The sequence below is a fragment of the Hemitrygon akajei genome, chromosome 10 (genome assembly GCF_048418815.1).
Source record: "Hemitrygon akajei chromosome 10, sHemAka1.3, whole genome shotgun sequence".
In the NCBI taxonomy this organism is placed as follows: domain Eukaryota; kingdom Metazoa; phylum Chordata; class Chondrichthyes; order Myliobatiformes; family Dasyatidae; genus Hemitrygon; species Hemitrygon akajei.
Genome location: NC_133133.1, coordinates 57,889,604 through 57,910,032, shown reverse-complemented (window position 1 = coordinate 57,910,032; position 20,429 = coordinate 57,889,604). Strand labels below are relative to the sequence as shown.

The 20,429-nt window shown below is 39.2% G+C and overlaps 1 protein-coding gene across 2 annotated transcripts in view; it reads left to right on the top strand.

Moving 5' to 3' along the window:
• chm (CHM Rab escort protein) overlaps nucleotides 1-20,429 on the top strand; it is a 125,292-nt gene that overhangs the window by 75,120 nt on the left and 29,743 nt on the right. For both annotated transcript variants that reach the window (XM_073058387.1, XM_073058386.1), the window contains exon 9: nucleotides 18,280-18,357. In XM_073058387.1, the coding sequence (XP_072914488.1) occupies nucleotides 18,280-18,357 (78 nt within the window). The remainder of the gene's footprint in view (nucleotides 1-18,279; nucleotides 18,358-20,429) is intronic.

Genomic DNA, 20,429 nt, shown 5'->3' with positions numbered 1-20,429 from the left:
GATTGTTGGGATGCTTTTGAATGGAAGCTGTAATATGTAGAGAATGGAACAATATTGATTAGGTACAGGCAGATGAAATTTGTTTTAATTTGGCATCATATTCCTTGTGGACATTGTGGGTTGAAGGACCTGCATGTCGGCTTTTTGTTTTAAATCCAGTAAACTTTATTTTTCCTCATCACTTACCTGGATATAATCACTGACTGCATTCCCTAGATGTACAACATGTTCAATTTAAGCTCTGTAGTAATTCACAGAACAAATCACAAAATACTAACTTCACTACTGGTTGGTTCGTTTTTGTATTTAATTCTGTAAACTTTGAGGAAGGTCATTCAGCCAAACAAATTTATGCCAGAGAAAAGCAATAGAATTTGATTCATTTTCAAAGTGATGTAGATTTGAACAACCAGCACCAATTTCATCAGGTGGTTTAATAATCTTTTTGTAATAATTCAGTATTCAGCTTTTATTCACGAGTTTTAGACCAGTGGTTTCTGCCCCCTTGGCTCCCAGATCACATCCGCGATGCCCTCCTCTCCCTATCCAAAGATTACGTTAAAAAGTATAAAGAGTTTTGATTTGCAATGCACAACGAAACAATATAGAAACTACAAATTCAAAGCGGTGACAAATAATTGCAAAAATTATTCAAATCTATTTAAAGCTACAAATTTCAATTATAGTGAAAACAATTTCCATTCAACAATTTTGGAGCACACTTCAGTATTCCAACTATTTCATTGCTTTTTCACCTTTCAAAGAAATGAGTGGGCATGGTGCAGTGATGATCAGCTTCTAACATCCAAGTGACATTCGGCTTGAAGCCTCAGATCCCCCATGTTCAGGAATTTACAGTGTTTTTCATTGCTTTAAAAGAAGTTGGGCACTGAAACCCCGCTCCACTAAATATGATGTTGGAATGTCAATAAAGTACATCTTGACCTTTCACAGTGCACTATAGCGTTTAGAAATTTCCTTCTGCAACCAATAGGTCTAACATGACTTTTTGAACCTCCGCTTCAGTTCAGTCACTTTGTAGTGAGATCAGTTCTTCCTCCATCCTCCTTGTTAATTTCTCATTACAAATGTTCAGGAATGGATTTCATTACCCAATCTAGAATTTGGATCGAGAGAAGATTCTGAAATCTCTCTGACGTGTCTTTTTGCAGCTCATCCAGGTTGGCACAGCATACTTGAAGATCATCTGGTTTTCTTTCTTTATTTTCCAACTCAGAGGCTTAGAAATTGGAAAGGGTTATGACAGCCAATGTTGCACTTAAATAGGGTTAACCTGGACAGAAATATGGAGATGGCTGATTTTGACTTTGATAGGATTCACATCATTTCCTTGACATTTGAAGATTGATTTCATTAAACTTTGTTAACAATTCTGACAAATCAGTAATGTTATGCCTAATATTATTGGGTTGATAACTGAAGTATTGGAGTCTTCAAAGTTTTGCAAAGCAGTGTTTCTTGTCTGATCCAGAAGAGTATCATGTGCAACTGAAGTTTTATTCAAATGAATGGTGCTATTGAGGTACTGAATACCATGAACTTACTTTATTTAAGCAGCAGATGAAAACTCAACTTGCCCTGCTCAAGATTAACTTGTCAATATGCTTTTAGACAGAGAAACATAGAAAATCTACAGCACAATACAGGCCCTTCGGCCCACAAAGTTGTGCTGAACATGTCCCTATCTTAAAGTTACTAGGGTTACCCATAGCCCTCTATTTTTCTATGTACCTATCCAAAAGTCTCTTAAAAGACCCTATCGTATCCGCCTCCACCACCGTTGCCGGCAGCCCATTCCAAGCACTCACCACTCTGTGTTTATAAAAAAAACCCAAAAAAAAAACTTACCCCTGGCATCTCCTCTGTACCTACTTCCAAAGCACCTTAAAAATATGCCCTCTCGTGCTAACCATCTCAGCCTTGGGGAAAAGGCCTCTGACTATCCACATGATCAATGCATCTCATCATCTTATACACCTCTATCACGTCACCTTGCATCCTCCATTGCTCCAAGGAGAAGAGGCCGAGTTCACTCAACCTGTTTTCATAAGGCATGCTCCCCAATCCAGGCAACATCCTTGTAAATCTCCTCTGCACCCTTTCTGTGGCTTACACATCCTTCCTGTAGTGAGGCGACCAGAACTGAGCATAGTACTCCAAGTGGGGTCTCACCAGTGTCCTATATAGCTGCAACATTACCTCTTGGCTCCTAAATTCAGTTCCACGATTGATGAAGGCCAATACACCGTACGCCTTCTTAACCACAGAGTCAACCAGCTCAGCTGCTTTGAGCATCCTATGGCCTTGGACCCCAAGGTCCCTCTGATCTTCCACACTGCCAAGAGTCTTACCATTAATACTATATTCTGCCATCATATTTGACCTACCTAAATGAACCACTTGATACTTATCTGGGTTGAACTCCATCTGCCAATTCCCAGCCCAGTTTTGCATCCTATCAATGTCCTGCTGTAACCTCTGACAGCCCAACACACTATCCACAACACCCCCAACCTTTGTGTCATCAGCAAACTTACTAATGCATCCCTCCATGTCCTCATCCAGGTCATCTATAAAAATCACGAAGAGTAAGGGTCCCAGAACAGATCCCTGAGGCACACCACTGGTTACCAACCTCCATACAGAATATGACCCATCTACAACCACTCTTTACCTTCTGTGGGCAAGCCAGTTCTGGATCCACAAAGCAATGTCCCCTTGAATCCCATGCCTCCTTACTTTCTCAATAAGCCTTGCATGGGGTACTTTATCAAATGCTGAAATCCATATTCACTACATCTACTGCTCTTCCTTCATCAATGTGTTTAGTCACATCCTCAAAAAATTCAATCAGGCTCGTAAGGTACAGCCTGCCCTTGACAAAGCCATGCTGACTACTCCTAATCATATTATACTTGTCCAAATGTTCATAAATCCTGCCTCTCAGGATCTTCTCCATCAACTTGTTAACCACTAAAGTAAGACTCACTGGTCTATAATTTCCTGGGCTATCTCTACTCCCATTCTTGAATAAGGGAACAACATCCGCAACCCTCCAATCCTCCGGAACCTCTCCCATCCCCATTGATGATGCAAAGATCATTGCCAGAGGCTCAGCAATCTCCTCCCTTGCCTCCCATAGTAGCCTGGGGTGCATCTCATCTGGTCCTGGCAACTGCTCCAACTTGATGCTTTCCAAAAGCTCCAGCACATCCTTTTTCTTAATGTCTACATGCTCAAGCTTTTCAGTCCGCTGAAAGTCATCACTGCAATTACCAAGATCCTTTTCCATAGTGAATACTGAAGTAAAGTATTCATTAAGTACCCCTGCTATTTCGTCTGGTTCCATACACACTTTCCCACTGTCACATTTGATAGGTCCTATTCTTTCACGTCTTATCCTCTTGCTCTTCACGTACTTGTGGAATGCCATAGGGTTTTCCTTAATCCTGCCCGCCAAGCCCTTCTCATGGCCCCTTCTGGCTCTGCTAATTTCCTTCTTAAGCTCCTTCCTGTTAGCCTTATAATCTTCTAGATCTCTAATATTATTTAGCTCTCTGAACCTTTTGTAAGCTTTTCTTTTCTCCTTGACGAGATTTATTACAGCCTTTGTACACCACGGTTCTTGTACCCTACCATAACTTCCCTGTCTCATTGGAATGTACCTATACAGAACTCTGCACAAATATCCCCTGAATATTTGCCACATTTCTTCTGTACTTTTCCCTGAGAACATCGGTTTCCAATTTAAGCCTCCAGTTTCCTGCCAGATAGCCTCAAAATTCCCCTTACTCCAATTGAACGCTTTTCTAACTTCTCTGTTCTTATCTCTCTCCAATGCTAGTGTAAAGGAGATAGAATTATGATCACTATCTCCAAAATGCTCTCCCACTGAGAGATCTGAACCTGACCAGGATCATTTCCCAATACCAAATCAAGTACAGCCTCTCTTCTTGTAGGCTTATCTACGTATTGTGTCAAGAAACCTTCCTGAGCATACCTAACAAACTCCACTCCATCTAAACCCCTCTCCCTAGGGAGATGCCAATCGATATTTGGGAAATTAAAATCTCCCACCACGACATCTCTGTTATTATTACACCCTTCCAGGATCTGTTTCCCTAACTGCTCCTCGATATCCCTGTTACTGTTGGGCAGCCTATAAAAAACACCCAGTAGAGTTATTGACCCCTTCTTGTTCCTAACCTCCACCCACAGAGACTCCATAGACAATCCCTCCATGACATCCACCTTTTCTGCAGCCATAACACTATCTCTGATCAACAGTGCCATGCCCCCACCTCTTTTGCCTCCCTCCCTGTCCTTTCTGAAACATCTGATACCCGGCACTTGAAGTAACCATTGCTGTCCCTAAGCCATCCAAGTCTTTGTAATGGCCACCACATCATAGCTCCAAGTGCTGATCCATGCTCTAAGCTCATTCGCTTTGTTCACAATACTCATTGCATTGAAATAGACACATCTCAAGCCGTCGGTCTGAGCATGTCCCTTCTCTATCACCTGCCTATTCTCCCTCACATACTGTCTCCAAGCTTTCTTTATTTGTGAGACAACCACCTCTTCCCCAGTCTCTTCAGTTTGGTTCCCACCCCCCCCCCCCCCAACAATTCTAGTTTAAACTCTCCCTAGTAGCCTTAGCAAACCTCCCCGCCAGGATATTGGTTCACCTAGGATTCAAGTGCAACTCATCCTCTTTGTACAGATCACACCTGCCCCAAAAGAGGTCCCAATGATCCAGAAACCTGAATCCCTGCCCCCTGCTCCAATCCCTCAGCCACGCATTTATCCTCCACCTCGTTCTATTCCTAGTCTCACTGTCGCAGGGCACAGGCAGTAATCCTGAGATTACTACCTTTATGGTCCTACTTCTCAACTTCCTTCCTAACTCCCTGTAGTCTGTTTTCAGGACCTCTTCCCTTTTCCTACCGTGCCAGAGGCACGGCCACTGTCGCTTCCCCCAGGTAGGCTGTCCGCCCCCAACAGTACTCAAACAGGAGTACTTATTGTTCAAGTGACAGCCACAGGGGTACTCTCTAGTACCTGACTCTTCCCCTTCCCTCTCCTGATTGTGACCCACTTGCCTGTCTCCCGTGGCCCTGGTGTGACCACCTGCCTTTAACTCCTTTCTGTCACCACCTTGCTCTATGATGCTGAAAATTAGCTGTTGCAAGTCTGGTCCCTGTCAGTTTTGAATTGCTGAAAATATTAAAAGTTTAAATTTGAATAGTTTTTACTCAATATCTATCTTAAGTTGGTGTTACTAAATTTACTTCTATTTCTGTGAATGCTTTGTCATTGAATCCTCTGCTTTTAAATTTCACAATCTTTCCCTCCTAAGTCCGTTAGTCCAGGTGAGGCGATCAGCATTTGCATGTCTCCCAGGTTGCATTATCCTACTTTTTGCAGTGATGTGAGCGGTTCATATACTGATTAATGTGTTGCAACTTCTTACCTATTTAATTTTTCTTCTTGGACCCTCCCTTTGCCATGTCTTTGGATTATCTCAATGTTGCAAGCTTCCCATAAAAGTCTAATGTTTTATAGCCTGGCCTTCCCTTTGGTTGCTGCTAGAAATTAGTTGTCATGTTTTTTTAATGCCCAGTAAATACTTTAACACCAAACTGGTTGAGTAGCCATTGATAGTGAGGAAAATTCTCAGACTGCAAATCAGCATGTATAAAGCTGAAGTTTTTATTTCACATAAACATTTAATAGAACACAAAATTTGAACTCAATGTATAGATTTATCATCTTACACAGCCATCATCAGCATGTTTACAATTTGTTTTATTTTATTTCTTCTCTGAATTTCCTTCCTTTTTGGAGCTGAATTTTTGTTGTATTTGACTTTTACAACTACGGTATTTGTTTTGGGGTCCCTTTTTCTTAGTATTTTCTGCTTTTTCTTTCTGGAGGATTTGTTGATTTACTGAATTTAACTCTGTTCAATCCATTTGATTACCACATGGTTCTGAATAGTTTCATACCTGAGAATGGCAGTTCATGATATATATTCTGACTCATTTACTGTTTTCAGTATGAATTTGATAGAATCATATTTCATAATGAGGTTGGCACCAGCTGATGGTTGATATGCCAGCTGAGCTATTTAAAATGAAATGATCTCCAAATGGATAAAAGTAATCTATGTAGTCAATTAAGAGCAATGACACACTAACATAAAGCTTATAACTCATTTTACAATACTAGTCCAGATCTGTAATATTGCTGAATCATTCAGCTGGTAGAGAAGCTTTATTACGGCACAGCAACCCATCGGTCAAATCAAGTTCATCGTAACTGCACTTATTTACCCTGTAAATTCTTAGCTTTGTTTCATTTTAAAAATGCCCTCTCATTAAGCCAAAGTAGAACAACATACTTCTTGGGTGTGAGAATTGCAATTTTTTAAATCTGGGACTGGTTTTACTATGAATGCTACTGGCACCAGTTGTCATGAAGTGCTGGTAATGGCACATATCGGAAACTCCATTCCTGTCACACCGGACACTTAGCAACTTGCTTACTAACAGAAGTACTCTGCGGCAAATGCTATAGCATCTGTCATACACCTGGCCCTGACACACCGAGAAAACAAGGACACTTATGCAGAATGCTGTTTCAGGATTTCAGTTCGGCATTCCACAGACCTTGGTGAACAAACTCCTGCCCCATCTTAAATACTGGGTGTTGGACTTTCAAACAATCAGGACTGACAGTTCGGATGCACAACTGCTCCTCCCTTCCTTATCCTCAATACAGTTGCCCCACAGGGCTGTGTGTTGAACCCATTGCTGTACACTAAACACTCAGGCAAACACATTGTCAGGTTTGCCAATGACACAACAACTATGGTGTGACTCGTCACCAACAATGAGGAGCCAACAAAGAAGAGGTGGAAAAGCTCGAGGCCTGTTGTCAGACAAATGACCACTTCTTGAATGTTGAGAAGATAAAGGAGGTGGTTATTGACTTAAGGGGAACTCATACCATCCCACCCCCCCTTACATCGGCGGCACCACAATGGAAACTGCAAGTAGTTTCAAACTCCTATACATCACACGTAACCTCCCATGGTCTCAGAACACACCATACACAGTCAAGCAAGCTCACCAATGCCTCTGTTTTCTAAGGAAGCTGATAGGGCTGGTCTTTGCACACCCAGACTGACATTTTACTGATGTGCAGTAGAGAGATTCTTACAAGGTGCATCACTGCTTGGTACAGATAGGAAGGCTCCACAACAGGTAATCTAAACTGCCTAACGCATCACTGGCACTAGCCTACCCACCATTGAAGACATGCAATATATCCAGAAAGATGCTGGAAAAAGCCCAGTAACATCAAGAAGGATCCAACACATCCTGCTCATAGACTATTTGTCCCACTCCCATCAAAGAGGAGGCATTCACAGCACCAGGACCACCAGACTCAAAAACGGTAACTTTCCCCAAGTTGTAAGCCTGATCTCATATCCACCCACTAACACCACTACTATTTTATTATTTCACGTCAGTCACCTTATGTATAGCTCAGTGTCACTTTATGGACATGCAATCAATTGGTATACAAGTTATGTATTCTGTTTTTAAAAAATTATTATTGTTCATTTTTTTTGTCTGCATCAGATCCGGAGTAACAATTATTTTGAACTCCTTACACTTGTGTACAGGAAATGACGTTAATCAATCTTGAATCATTCTTCTTGTATCGAATGCCAGAGCTTCATCAGATTCAACACAGATGGCTTGGCAATAGAGGTAGAATTAGGACCTTGGAAAGATAGTATGTTGGAAGAGAAAGAGTTTTAACACAAGCATGACTTTTCTCTAGTTTCGTTCAAGTGGATTAGTTAGTAGATTTAAGTAATGGAAGAGAAATTTCAAATTGCATTCAAAGACATGAAGTTGACCATGTTTACACATGCAGAAGGGCTGGGTGATTGGGGGGGGGGGGGTGGGGGGTGGGCAGGCTAGGAAGGGGAACCATCAATGAGAACATTTGATTCTGCAGATGAATGAGAACTCCAGTCCAAGCAAAATTAATCCTATTGTGTGGAGGCAAAGGTTGATCTGGGAAATTTAATGAGCAATAAGGAATTTTAAAATTAGTTTAGCTAAGAAATGCTGAATGCAACCTTACTTTGAATTAACAGAATACACCCACAAGTCCTAATCTATCAATTTAAATCACAAAGATTAAATAGCAAGAGATTAAAATCTGCTGAAGTGCAGAAAGATATTCTGCTAAATAGAACAGGTCACATTTAAAGCTGATGCCATTTTTCACCAAGTAGAATATTTTTCCAATATAGCAGAGTTTTATCATGAAAATAAGAGTAGAATTATGCATTCACCAGATAGTGACTTGCATGTGATATCATTTAGCTCAATTAATCTTGAATGATGTACCATCTTTCATATTGACAATGATGGTGGTTTAGTAGAAGTTGGGAAATATGGTGGAAGTGCATAAAGGTAAACTTCACATCTTTAATTGAGTTTTAAACATAGAAACATAGAAAACTTACAGCACAATGCAGGCCCTTCGGCCCACAAAGCTGTGCCAAACATGTCCTTACCTGAGAAATTACCTAGGGTTACCCATAGCCCTCTATTATTTTTCTGACCTCCATATACCTGTCTAGGAATCTCTTAAAAGACCCTATCATATCCGCCTCCACCATCGTCGCCGGCAGCCCATTCCACACACTCACCACTCTGCATAAAAATGACGTTTGTTTGCAAATGACTATTTTGTTTGGCAATGTGCAATGTTTGATGTACAAGGAAAGGTAAGTTGAATTTTTTGAAGTGGGATAAAATAATAAAAATAAGACTGAAGAGTGTGTACTGAGTAAAAGCTTAAGCTGTAGGATGTGACTGATCAATTTTAAGAGTTCGGCACTGAGTAATAAAGTTGTCTACTGGACCAAAATACAAGTTATTTGGAACTGGTAAATTGATTTATTATTTTCACATGCACCAAGGTACAGTGGAAAAACTTGTCTGACATACTGTTCAAATCGATTAATTACAACTGTGCTTTGAGATAGTACAAAGGAAAACAATACCAGAATGCAGAGTAAATCGTTACTGATGTAGTCCAGTGCAGGTAGACAATAAGGTGCAAGGTCATAAGGCAGATTGTGAGGTTAAATGTTCACTTTACTGTATTGGAGAATTGTTTATGTCTTATTACAGGGGTGGTAGAAGCTGTCCTTGAGCTTTTCCTGCTTGAAGCTCATAGTCAGCATGAGCAAAATATTGAATATCTCTGAGTTGTGTAGCTGGTATGTTATCACAGTTTAGGATGCCAGTTGCCAGAATGAAACTGCTTGGTTGGTCCTTCTCACAATTATTGAGCTGCATCTTGGGGTTGTGCGTTGAATACTCTTTTGGCTCTTAGTACCGATCAGCAGTTTATACACGTTTACAGTAAAACTAGATGTTTTCCAGAATTTCAGAAACGAGAATAAAACAAGACTTCCAATTACATGCATACAGTTCTGAAAAAGTAAAATATGATAGCAACATTGACATTTTAAACGACTATTTGATTTTGTTTTATTGTATTTTTATGCTAGTATCATTTTCCATTAATAAAATATCAAGAGGCTATTAGATCTTCTTTCACTTGTGATTTTTATCAGCCATTAGAGAGAAATTAACTGGCTCTGAGTACTGAATAATAGTATGTGAGTCTTTGCTTAAAATGGAATTGACTTTAAGTAGGAATCAGCAGATACTTGAAAGTGCATTATTACAGTGGTAGGCTAGAGTAATTCTTCAGGGGTCTTAAAAATTATGCAAGCTAGAGCTAAAGTTAAGGTTTCTCCACCATCTCCACAGTTGAAGGCTATTGCAATGCATACATTCTCAACCATAAGTTCAGTGCTATTGCATTTGTCTAAAGCTCCCCCCACCCACACACACTCTTGTGTATTTGAATATGCAGTGTGATCGGGCACTTTTTATTTGTTAACATTACTTGCAGATTTATTATGCCACTCAAGTTCAAAAACAATGTTCTGTCAACTTTGCTCTTAATTTTCACCTCGTCATTGTCCATCTTTTAATTGGGTGTGGGATGCACTCTGTAAGACTAGGTAGTCTCTCTGCAGAACACCACAATTCTTTTGAATTTGTGACATGTTGTTAAACTGTTGCATCTCTTTGAAAATGACCTAAGATCATTTGGATGCATCACTCATGCATATGAAAATGAGTAAAATGGAATGGTTCACCTATTGAAGTAGGCATTGTATTCTATTAAAAAGGCACTGCCTGGTGTGACAGCCGAACAATATTCTCTTAATTGACATTCAACAAGCTTGCTTGAAATCTCTGACAAGCTACAGCAAACACATGACCTGCAAAATCGGAAGGGGGGGGGGGAGGGCTGCCGTACTCAGCTGTTGTTACATGACCATGAAGAAAGCATACCATGCCATTCTTTCATGTATTTGGTTAATTCCAGTTACCTGGCTGTACTTTACTCCTGGAATGTACACCAGTAGTGAGAATGCCAAAAATATGGACAAGGGATGCAGAGGACTATTTACAGTACTGCTTTGAATTGGTGAGCTGGGCACTATTTAGGAGTTGATCTTTGGATCTAAATAATTGTGCCATAACCTTCACTGACTTCATCAGGGCCTGTGTGAATAAGTGTGTACTTTTTGAGAACATACCAACTTTTCGCAAACCTGAAGCCCTGAATGAACCAGGAGATCCTCAGTCTGCTGAGGGTGAGAGCTGTGATGTTTAAGGCCAACTGTCCAGAATTCCACAAGAAGCAGGATTTGGGATGGTTTGGTAGCATAGCAGTTAGCAGAACACTTTGGCAACGTCAGTGACCCAGGTTCAATTCCGCCACTCTCTGGAAGGAGTTTGTATGTTCTCCCTGTGATTTCCCTGGGTGCTCTGGTTTCTTTCCCACATTCCAAAGACCTGGAGGTTTGTAGGTTAATTGGTCACATGGGTGTAATTAAGTAGCATGGGCTCTTAACCATGATGTATCTCTATTTTTAAAAAAAATACAGAAAACTAAAGTCCAGGTATGACTGACACAAAGGCCATCATAAGAGCGAAAAGACAATTTTGAGTGAAACGAGAGACATAATTGGATGCCTACAGCTGTGAAAGAGTTTGCATGTTATTCAAGGTAAAACCTAACAGTATAAATTGCAGTGACACCACTTGCTGATGTGTTTAACACTTTCATCCACACTTTGAAAGGAAGCATGACACTATGCTTGTGCAAATCCTCAAAGCATCTGGTAACCCAATGATCTGTCTCAGGCTGTGTCGAAGCATCCTTCAGGAGAGTGAACAATCATAAGGGTTCAGGCTGACAATATACCAAATGGCTAGAGTGTTCATAGGACAACTTCACCCTTTTCCTGCTGCAGGCTGAGCTTCCCACTGCTTCAAAAAGGGCAGCAATCATACCAATGCCCAGGAGGAGCAGGAACCTGGGCTTCTCAATCTCTGAATTCCTCATCAGGAGGCCATGTTGTAAAGGATTACTGTAGTTTTATCTCAGTGACTAACAACATGAAGGATGTGTGCATAGACCACTGCTCTACACTGTCTACACTCAGGATAACTAACTAAGCACAGCTCAAATGCCACCTATAAATTTGCAGATGATGCCACTGTTGGTGGTAGAATCTGTAGATGGCGATGAAAAGACTTACCAGAGTTAGATAAACTGGTTGAGTAGTGTCACAATAACAACTTTGGGTTCAACATCAGCAAGACAAAGGAACTGATTGTGGATTTTAGGAAGAAGTCAGAAGAAGCACCCCGATCCCTCCATTGAAGGGTCAGTCGTAGAAAGGTGAACAACTTCAAGTTCTAGGGTATCAACATCTCTGGAGGGTCCATCCTGGGCCTTACATATTGGTGCAATCATGAAGAAGGCACATCAGTGGCTCTACTTCATTAGGAGTTTGACGATATTTGCTAAGTCACCAAAGACTTACAAATTTCTATAGATGTATAGTGGAGAGCATTCTGACTGGTTGAATCACAGCCTGGTGTGGAGCCTCTAATGCATAGCATTGCAAGAGCCTGCAGTGGGCTATAGACTCAGCCAGCTCCATCACAAGCACAGCCCTCCACACCTTTGAGGGCATCTTCAAGAGGTGGTGCCACAAGAAGGCATCATGGATAATTAAGGGCCCTCACCATCTGAGTTATGCCCTCTTGTTGTTAATACCATCAGGGAGTAGGTATAGAAGCCTGAAAACACGTCGTCAGTGATTTAGAAACAGCTTCTTCCCCTCCACCAGCAGATTTCTGAATGATCCATGAACACTACCTTTTTCTTTGCACTATTTATTTTGTAAGTTATAGATTTCCATCCTTGCACTGTACTCCGGCAAAACAACAAACTTCATGTCACATAAGTGATAATAAATCTGATTTTGATCTAATAAAAATTTAATTTAATTTAATTCACTTTTAAACTTTACTTGGTAGCTAAGGCATAGGTTGCCGTCTGGTGAAGAGCTTCAGGTCCAAGATCAGCAGCAGCTCACTTGCTCCATTTTACTGATTTGGCTGGCTGAGACCTGAGCTAGTTACAAAACTGGGGTGAGTGGGAATTCCTAACGATCCTTGACCATGTATTTTGTCCTAAGCGTATCTGTCCATTAACATTTAACATAGAATTATTGTGAGGCCTATTCCCTTCTTTAATATTGAGAGAACCCTTCAATTTGTTATGTGCATACCATCATGTAAAATGAGATGTATTTTGAATCCACTTAGTGATTCTAAACCAGATACCTTATAAGGTGCTGTGGGTCATCAGCAGAAGCAGAACTGTCCCTCCAAGATACATTACCTTCAACTGAAAAATGTCCTCTCTACAATTACATTTAACCAGAGCTCAATTAATATTGAAGACTTTGCCAGCATGATCCTTTCATCATTTTTAATTGTTTCTGGATTCTACATTGTGCTCCTCCCTTCATGAACATAAAATATGAATAACAACACACACAAAATGCTGGTGGAACACAGCAGGCCAGGCAGCATCTATAGGGAGAAGCGTTGTCGACGTTTCGGGCTGAGACCCTTCGTCAGGACTCTTTTATATGAATTCTTATTTTAGTTGATGCTGCCTGACGTGGAAAATATTTTCAGTATTTGGCTTCTCAGTTATTGCAGTTTGACAGTTTTCCCTATTTTATCTGTTATACAGATCTCTACCTTCTGTATTAACCAGCAGCATATTGCTATGACTTAAAGTTCAAAGTGCATTTATTATCAAAACATGTATACATTATCCACCCTTGAGATTCTTCTCCTTATAGGCAGCCGTGAAACTAGAAGCCAAAAGAACCCATTAAAAAAAAAACCTAACCTACACCAATGTGCACAAAGAAAAACCAAATTATACAAAAAAAGTAAGCAAATGGCATCTCGAATGAAAGTGAATCCTCAGACACGAAGCCCAGAGCAAGCAAATAACCTTGGCCTCAGTCAACAAAAAGCAGAGTAAACATTGCAGAGCAGCGAGCGGAACCAGCCTGACCCTCACCTCTGGTCCCGACATCCTGCCTTTTCAATCCATTTAGCTGGGCGTTTAAAATGTCCAAGCATCGGGTCGTTCCGTACTCGAAGATGCTGAGTCCTGTTGCCTCAGTACGCCCTGGGCCTGGACCCTGCTGTCACGTTACAGCCAATACACAACCTTTCCAAATCAGCCTGACACTTAGATCAATGAAATCTTGCTCTTGACCCCTGAATCTCCTTCCCCGTTTCTGACTTTCCTCCACTTTACTTGCCCCGAATTTGTCTCTGCCTCGCTCCAACTTTGCCTTGTATCTGCATGCTTCGACCCTTAACTCAGCTTTGCCTTTGTTCACGTCTTCATTGTTTGCGGTGATTGTTTACCATAATTTTTTAAACAGAAAAAATGTTATTAATAATGTAGTTGTATTTCTTGTGAGCAACCAATAAGTTGTTACTTGTCCTCAGCAGCGCCTCTTAAACTGGAAGTAAATTTTGGTGCTAATATTCAAATCCAGAATATTTAATTAGAAACCAAAATTACAAGAGTTTACTTGTGTGGTAGTTTTTAACCTTCAATAATCTAGTAGCTCATTTTCCACCTGAATGTGAACTATCATTGTTGAAGGTGATACTAATTTAAAAACATAAGTTTAAGATGTTGATTAATATCTAACATTTAGTGTCTAAAGTTTGCACTTTTCAGTTCATGATTAATGTAAACATGTTGCTGAAAAGATAACAAAAGATCAAAGTGACATGCATCCAGCTCCTTCTGTCTCGACACAATTCTAACCTAATCTACCACCTAATCATTTATTGGAAACATTCTCATCATTATCTTTTTGAGACCTTTCATAATAATTTACATCCTTAAATAGTTTTGTCATTGCCATAAGATTACATTGTAAAAATTGATCCCATATTGACTAAATATGTTATGTTATAACAAATGTTGCAGTGTAGTCACATTCGTGATGGATTTTAGTTTTTTTTATTTCAGCATCAGTAGTTCTCTATGGTTTATTAAACATAATTCCCAGATAGGGTAGTTTAACTATTTAAGTGTATGAGCAAATCCCATTTTGTACAAAAACTGCATATAATTACTACGGAAAGTTTTCAACAGATGCTTTAATTAGAATATGGAAGCGTTTGTACTGCTTTAGGTTCTGCTATTTCTAACCCATATTAATTGTGAGCCCTTGCTCCCATCACTGCCTTCAAATCCATCAAAATTATTAACAATGCTCCCATACTTGATTACACTGATTTATTAGAACAAACACAGTTTCCTATTCAAAGTGCAATATGTTCTGTTAAAGTAGAGTCGTATTCCTTTAAAGACAATAATTGATCTGACCTACTTCATGTTTGTGGTTTGATCTAGGAGTGTTGTTTTTAAATGTGCTTTTGTGCAAAGCAGAAGCATTATGAAGATCATTGTGAATCCACAATTTTGGCAAGTCATTCAATGGATAGTGACAATGTTCACTGTCCATGAAGTAACATAGAAATTGAACTGTGATGGGACCTCTGTTACAAGACATCAAGTCAGGGAGATTACTAATCTCCAACAATTGTGATGCCACTGAGCTTTCTCTGGATCTGAGTTTAATCTGCTGTGAACAAAGGTTGCAGATTTTCCACTTAGTAGCAAAGGCATAGGATGTTCTTGAGTCAGGAACTGCAGGCCAAGACCAGCAGTAGCTTGGTCACTGCACTCTACTGATTTAAGATGGCAAAGAATGTAGTTACAAAACTGAGGTAAAATGGGAGAGGGGAATCCCTTTTTTATGCCTCTTGGTGAGTTGTTTTGTTGCAAGTATACCTGTCCGTGTGGATTTTCGTTTGTAATAAACACAATCATTGTGTGACCTATTCCAACTTTTCGTATTAATAGATCCCTCCATTTTGTTATATGGCATACCATTGATTGTAAACCAAGAATGAAACAGCAAATTTTAATTGTTTGATATTGTATGGATTATTAAATATTGGAATATTCACATAAGATTAATATGGAAATTTGAACCCAATCCAATAAGGAACTTTATTTTGGTTATTTGAGGGAATGACACATGCAGTGTCTGTAAAAATATTCAGCCCCCAACACTTTGCTCATATAAATGAGCATTGCAAGCAGGGATTTTGATCAATTTAACTGAGGATTTTTATTTGTGAATCTCATGCTCCTTTTTCACAGTAGAGCCACCCCAAAAAACAGGGAAAACTGTAAAGCATGAAAAACTGGAATGTCAGCATTCAAGAGTATTCATCCCTTTTTGCTCAGTATCTAGTTGAACTATCTCTCGCACCTATGAGAGCCAGTTGTCTTTTTGGATAAGTGTTTATTAGCTTTGCACAATGTGATAGAGTAAGATTTGTGTATTCCTTCTTGCATAATTGCTCAAGCTGTGCCAGGTCCATTGGGAAACAGCAGTGGACAGCAATCTCGAGGTCTCGCCTGAGATGTTCAGTTGGGTAAATGTTAGGACCTTGATTGGGCCACTCAAGGACTTCAAATTTCTTCATTTGAAGCCACTCCATGATTACTCTAGCAGTGTGCTTTGCGTCATTGTCCTGCTAAAAGATGAACTTCGCGAGTTTAAGCTTTCTGGCAGAGGCTAGTGGGTATCTGTATTTAGCAGTATTCATCTTTCCATCAATCTTGACCAGATTTCCACTGAAAAGCATCCCCATAACATAATGCTACCTTCACCATACTTTACAGTAGGGATGATGTTACTTGGCTGAGATTTACACCACGCATATCACTTAGTGTTGAGGCTCGGAAGTTCTACTTCAGTTTCAAGCAATAACAAGACCTCCTTCCACATCTTTACAGTATCTTCTAAGTGCTGCTTGGCAAGGATATGCTTTTTTTTAAAAGCCAGTACTACTTCCTTGCCACTTCTCCATCTATACCCTTTTTGTGCAAGGCCTTAGAGATTGTGGAGCCATGAACTTAATCTCCAGTTGCAGCTACTGCCTTCTGTGACTCACTCAAAGTGCCTGTGGGTGCTCAGTAGCCTCTCTCAAAAGTGCCATTCCTCTCCAGCCACTAAGTTTAGAGGGGAGGCCTGACCTAGGCAGCATGGCTGTGGTTTCATATTTTTTCCAGTTTTTCATGATGGACTGAGCTCCAATATATGCTCAGTGACTTTGAGATGATCTTGCACACTTCTCCAGATTTGTGCTTCTCTATTATCATTTCCCTGACCAGTCTTGAATGTTCTTTGTCTTCATTTTGGTTTGGTCTGTTGAAAATATACCATACTGTTGGACCTTGCAGACAGAGAGGGGGGTATTTATTTTTATGAATTCATTGAAAAAGGTGATCCTTCAATTTTCCTTAACAAATTGGGTGAGTTGGTAAAATAATACTGAATATGGTGCCTTAGGAAAGCTAGAGTGGTAATTACAGAGGTGAAGAATTCTGATTTGACATAATGTACAATGTTTTGTAGATTAGCTCAAAAATCCTGCTTTAACATATATTAAATGTAGAAAATGAGACAATAAAATGTGGAAGTAGTTATAAGAGCTGAATACTTTTCAAGGCACTGTATTTTAGTGCTCAATAGCCAAGTATACAGGTCCTTCCCAGTAACTACTGCCCAACTTGTGCACGGCTTACACTAGTGATTGAGTGAGATTGGTATGATTTTCCAATTGCTGCAGAATTCTGCCATTGGGGAAACTGTTCACTGTTGGACCTCACTTGCAAAATGAGTTGTGAACAGTTTATAGGAGTGGAACCCTGCCATAACCTGAGGAAGATCTGCATCCCATGTTTTTTGAAATAACGGTCTTTTGTACATAGCAACAAGGAAGATTTTCAGTGTATTTTACAGGGGTCAACAACTGAAATATTTCTCTTAATTGTGTGGCAATTACTGACTGCATCTTTGGGTATTAGGTTATGCAGTGCATGCACAAAATTATTGGAACTTGGTAACTGTCCGTTGTTAATGATGAGGGTGAATATACCAAAATATTACCAATATTACTGCAGTAAAATCCAAGCAAATATGTTAGGCATGTGATGTTGTGAAGTAATTATCAGGTTTGGATACATTAAATAATAATTCTGTCAATGACTAGAAAATGTTTAGTTACTCTTCACGTCACTGCAGGAAAACTAAAGCAGATGAAAAACAGATTTTTGAGCTGTAAAAAAAACACTGCTTATTTGTATTAAGTATTCTACCTTTCTTAAAAAAAAAACTCTTTGTGGCAGTCATTGATGCTTGCTTTTGCTGTACTTGAATATAGATATTCTAAATATGTAGACCACTAGTATTAAGGAAAAATTGGATTTAAGATTACTTTGATAATAAGTTACTGTTTAATGAATTGTATTTGACAGTCCCAAAAAGCTACAATTTTAATTCACTATCCTTTGAAGGTGATTAACATTTTTAAAATCCTTAATTCTCTTTTCAATTAGGAACTTATTTGAATAATGCATGTGCTCAGATAAAATGGAGTTCCAAATTCTTGTATTCTGTGTCAGGGCACAAGTTGTTTTGGTGTTTTTTGGTAATTCCTGGACTGCCTGTACTTTCAAATAAGAGCTGAAACAATTAGCTGTAGAACCAAGCTGAAATCTCACTCCAAAGTGCTGTTAAATCTGCTTGCTTCAAATTGTATGTTAAGATATATAAATATATAAAAATTAAATTTAAGTGATTTTGTTTTTCTGCAGGATGTCTGCAGTCTTTGGTGGAACATATTGTTTACGGCATTCAGTGCAATGCTTGGTGGTTGACAGAGAAACAGGAAGGTAAGGACATAGGCAATGACCTATCTTTCATGCAGCAGATTGGGAAAAAGTGTAAGGGCACAAGAAAAAGGAGCCGCCTTCTGAGATTAACTGTAGTATTAATCAAAGATCAGCCTTGATTAAAAGTTATTTGTGTAAAGGTTCAGCAAACAAGGAAACCAGGTCTGGAATATAGAAACGAAATTAATTTTCTTGAGATATTACAGCAGCTCCTGATCACCCAAGCTTGGAAGACAAATCATTTGAGCAGCCAGGGGCCAGTGATGAGTGATGTTAGTTTTTCCATGTGGCCTTACATACACTAATTGATTTTCATCTGAAGACAAAAAGCCTCTCTGTTGCATTTTATAAATTGAGTTCACCAGAAGATTCACCAGATTAATCGCTGTTGATAATGCTTGTCATTCTAAAATTGGGAAAAACTTTAATGAATTTTCAGAGTTCATTGTAGTAAATAGGGTTGCCCTTTCCCATTAGTTAAACTCGTTTAAATCGGCAAAACTCAGCTGGTGTATTCCCATTTTAAGATTAGAAATGTTTCCCTTTGTCTCTACAAAGCTACCTTTTGTCCAAGGTGCTATTGCCAATAAATTGTTCAATTTGCATTTCATTTAATTTTGATATGTAAGATTTATTTTGTACAAACTATCAGCTACTAACATAATTGAAAAGTATTTGAGAAATCAGTGGTACAACCAAGGAATCTGTAGAGCTTTGGAAACTTCGCAGACAGTATCATATCAAACCTAGACCACTTGTACACTGCAGTGCCTTGAAACATATTAACATATTAAGCATTCCAATCGGAATAAGAATATTTTAAGTACTTAATGTGGCTAATCTAAATGTCGGAAATGGCATTGTTATCTGATGGTCACTAATGAAAAGAAAATGATGGTTGGAGGATATACTTAAAATTATAATGCAAATATGACATTCCTGCAGTGTCTTACATATTATCAGAAACAGTGCTTAGAAACATGGAACAATTATGGGATGCTTTGCTGTTTAATGTGCTCACAATCTAATACGGAATAAAAAGTCTGGCTCAAACCTATGGCAATTACAATCACATTTTCTATTAGAGGAAGTAATTTAGATGATATACATTGAGGCACACTTAAGATCTTTCATGATGATAGTTTTGTTTTGTGAGAGGCAGTTCCAGATTGATTTATATTTGTAAGCCTATAAAACTTTATTGGCATTTGCCTCTCATCAGTTTTCCCTATATTCTTCAATATTGACCTGATGCTGTTTTGGTGACAATTGAAAATCTGAGTAGTTAAGCAAGTATGCACAGGAAATGAAAACTGTGATGTCAAATTTTACTAACAAGTTCTTCGTGTTCCAAGCCATTATTTCTCAACATTGATCAAATATGGTGTAGAGTGGAAACAGGTGGGGAAGGACGCCAAGAGGCATAACACTGGAGGTGTGGTTTATATACCTAAGTATCTAGTATGTTTTAAAAGATTGTACTGTTCAATAGACCTAAACAGTCTACCTAACCACCATCTTTCTTCCATAACAATTTCTTCCACAACCAGTCTGCTGTTAAAACAGTCATCAAGATCTTTGTTACCTGCATTTTATTATTCTCGTACTTTGGTAGTCTCTCATCAACCCTCTGATTTCTGTTTTCAAGTACAAATTTAGAAGTCTTGTCATTGTCCTTGATCCTATGTAAATTCCAGCATGTTTAATATTTTCCTTATACCTGTTATCTCATTCAGCTATGCAACCCTCTGATCTCTTGAATTTTTCAACTTGCATTGTCATCATTCATAGCCATATGCATGAAGCCCTTGAGTGCATTCCAATTCTTAAAGTGACAAGAAAGTGGGAAGAGGTGAAAGTAAATTCTTACCTGAGAATGAACAGTGGCACTCTTTGGGAGCAAGTTACACCAATGCAAGGTCTGTTAGTGAAAATGAGATTGAAGTAGAATTGAAATCAATACGGAATTTGTTTAGGAATCCAGTTTCCTTCGACCATGGGAGGAAACTTGGTTTGAACAGCTTTTTTATTGGAATGGAGGTGGGTGGAAGAGAAGGAATTGGCTTTGTTGC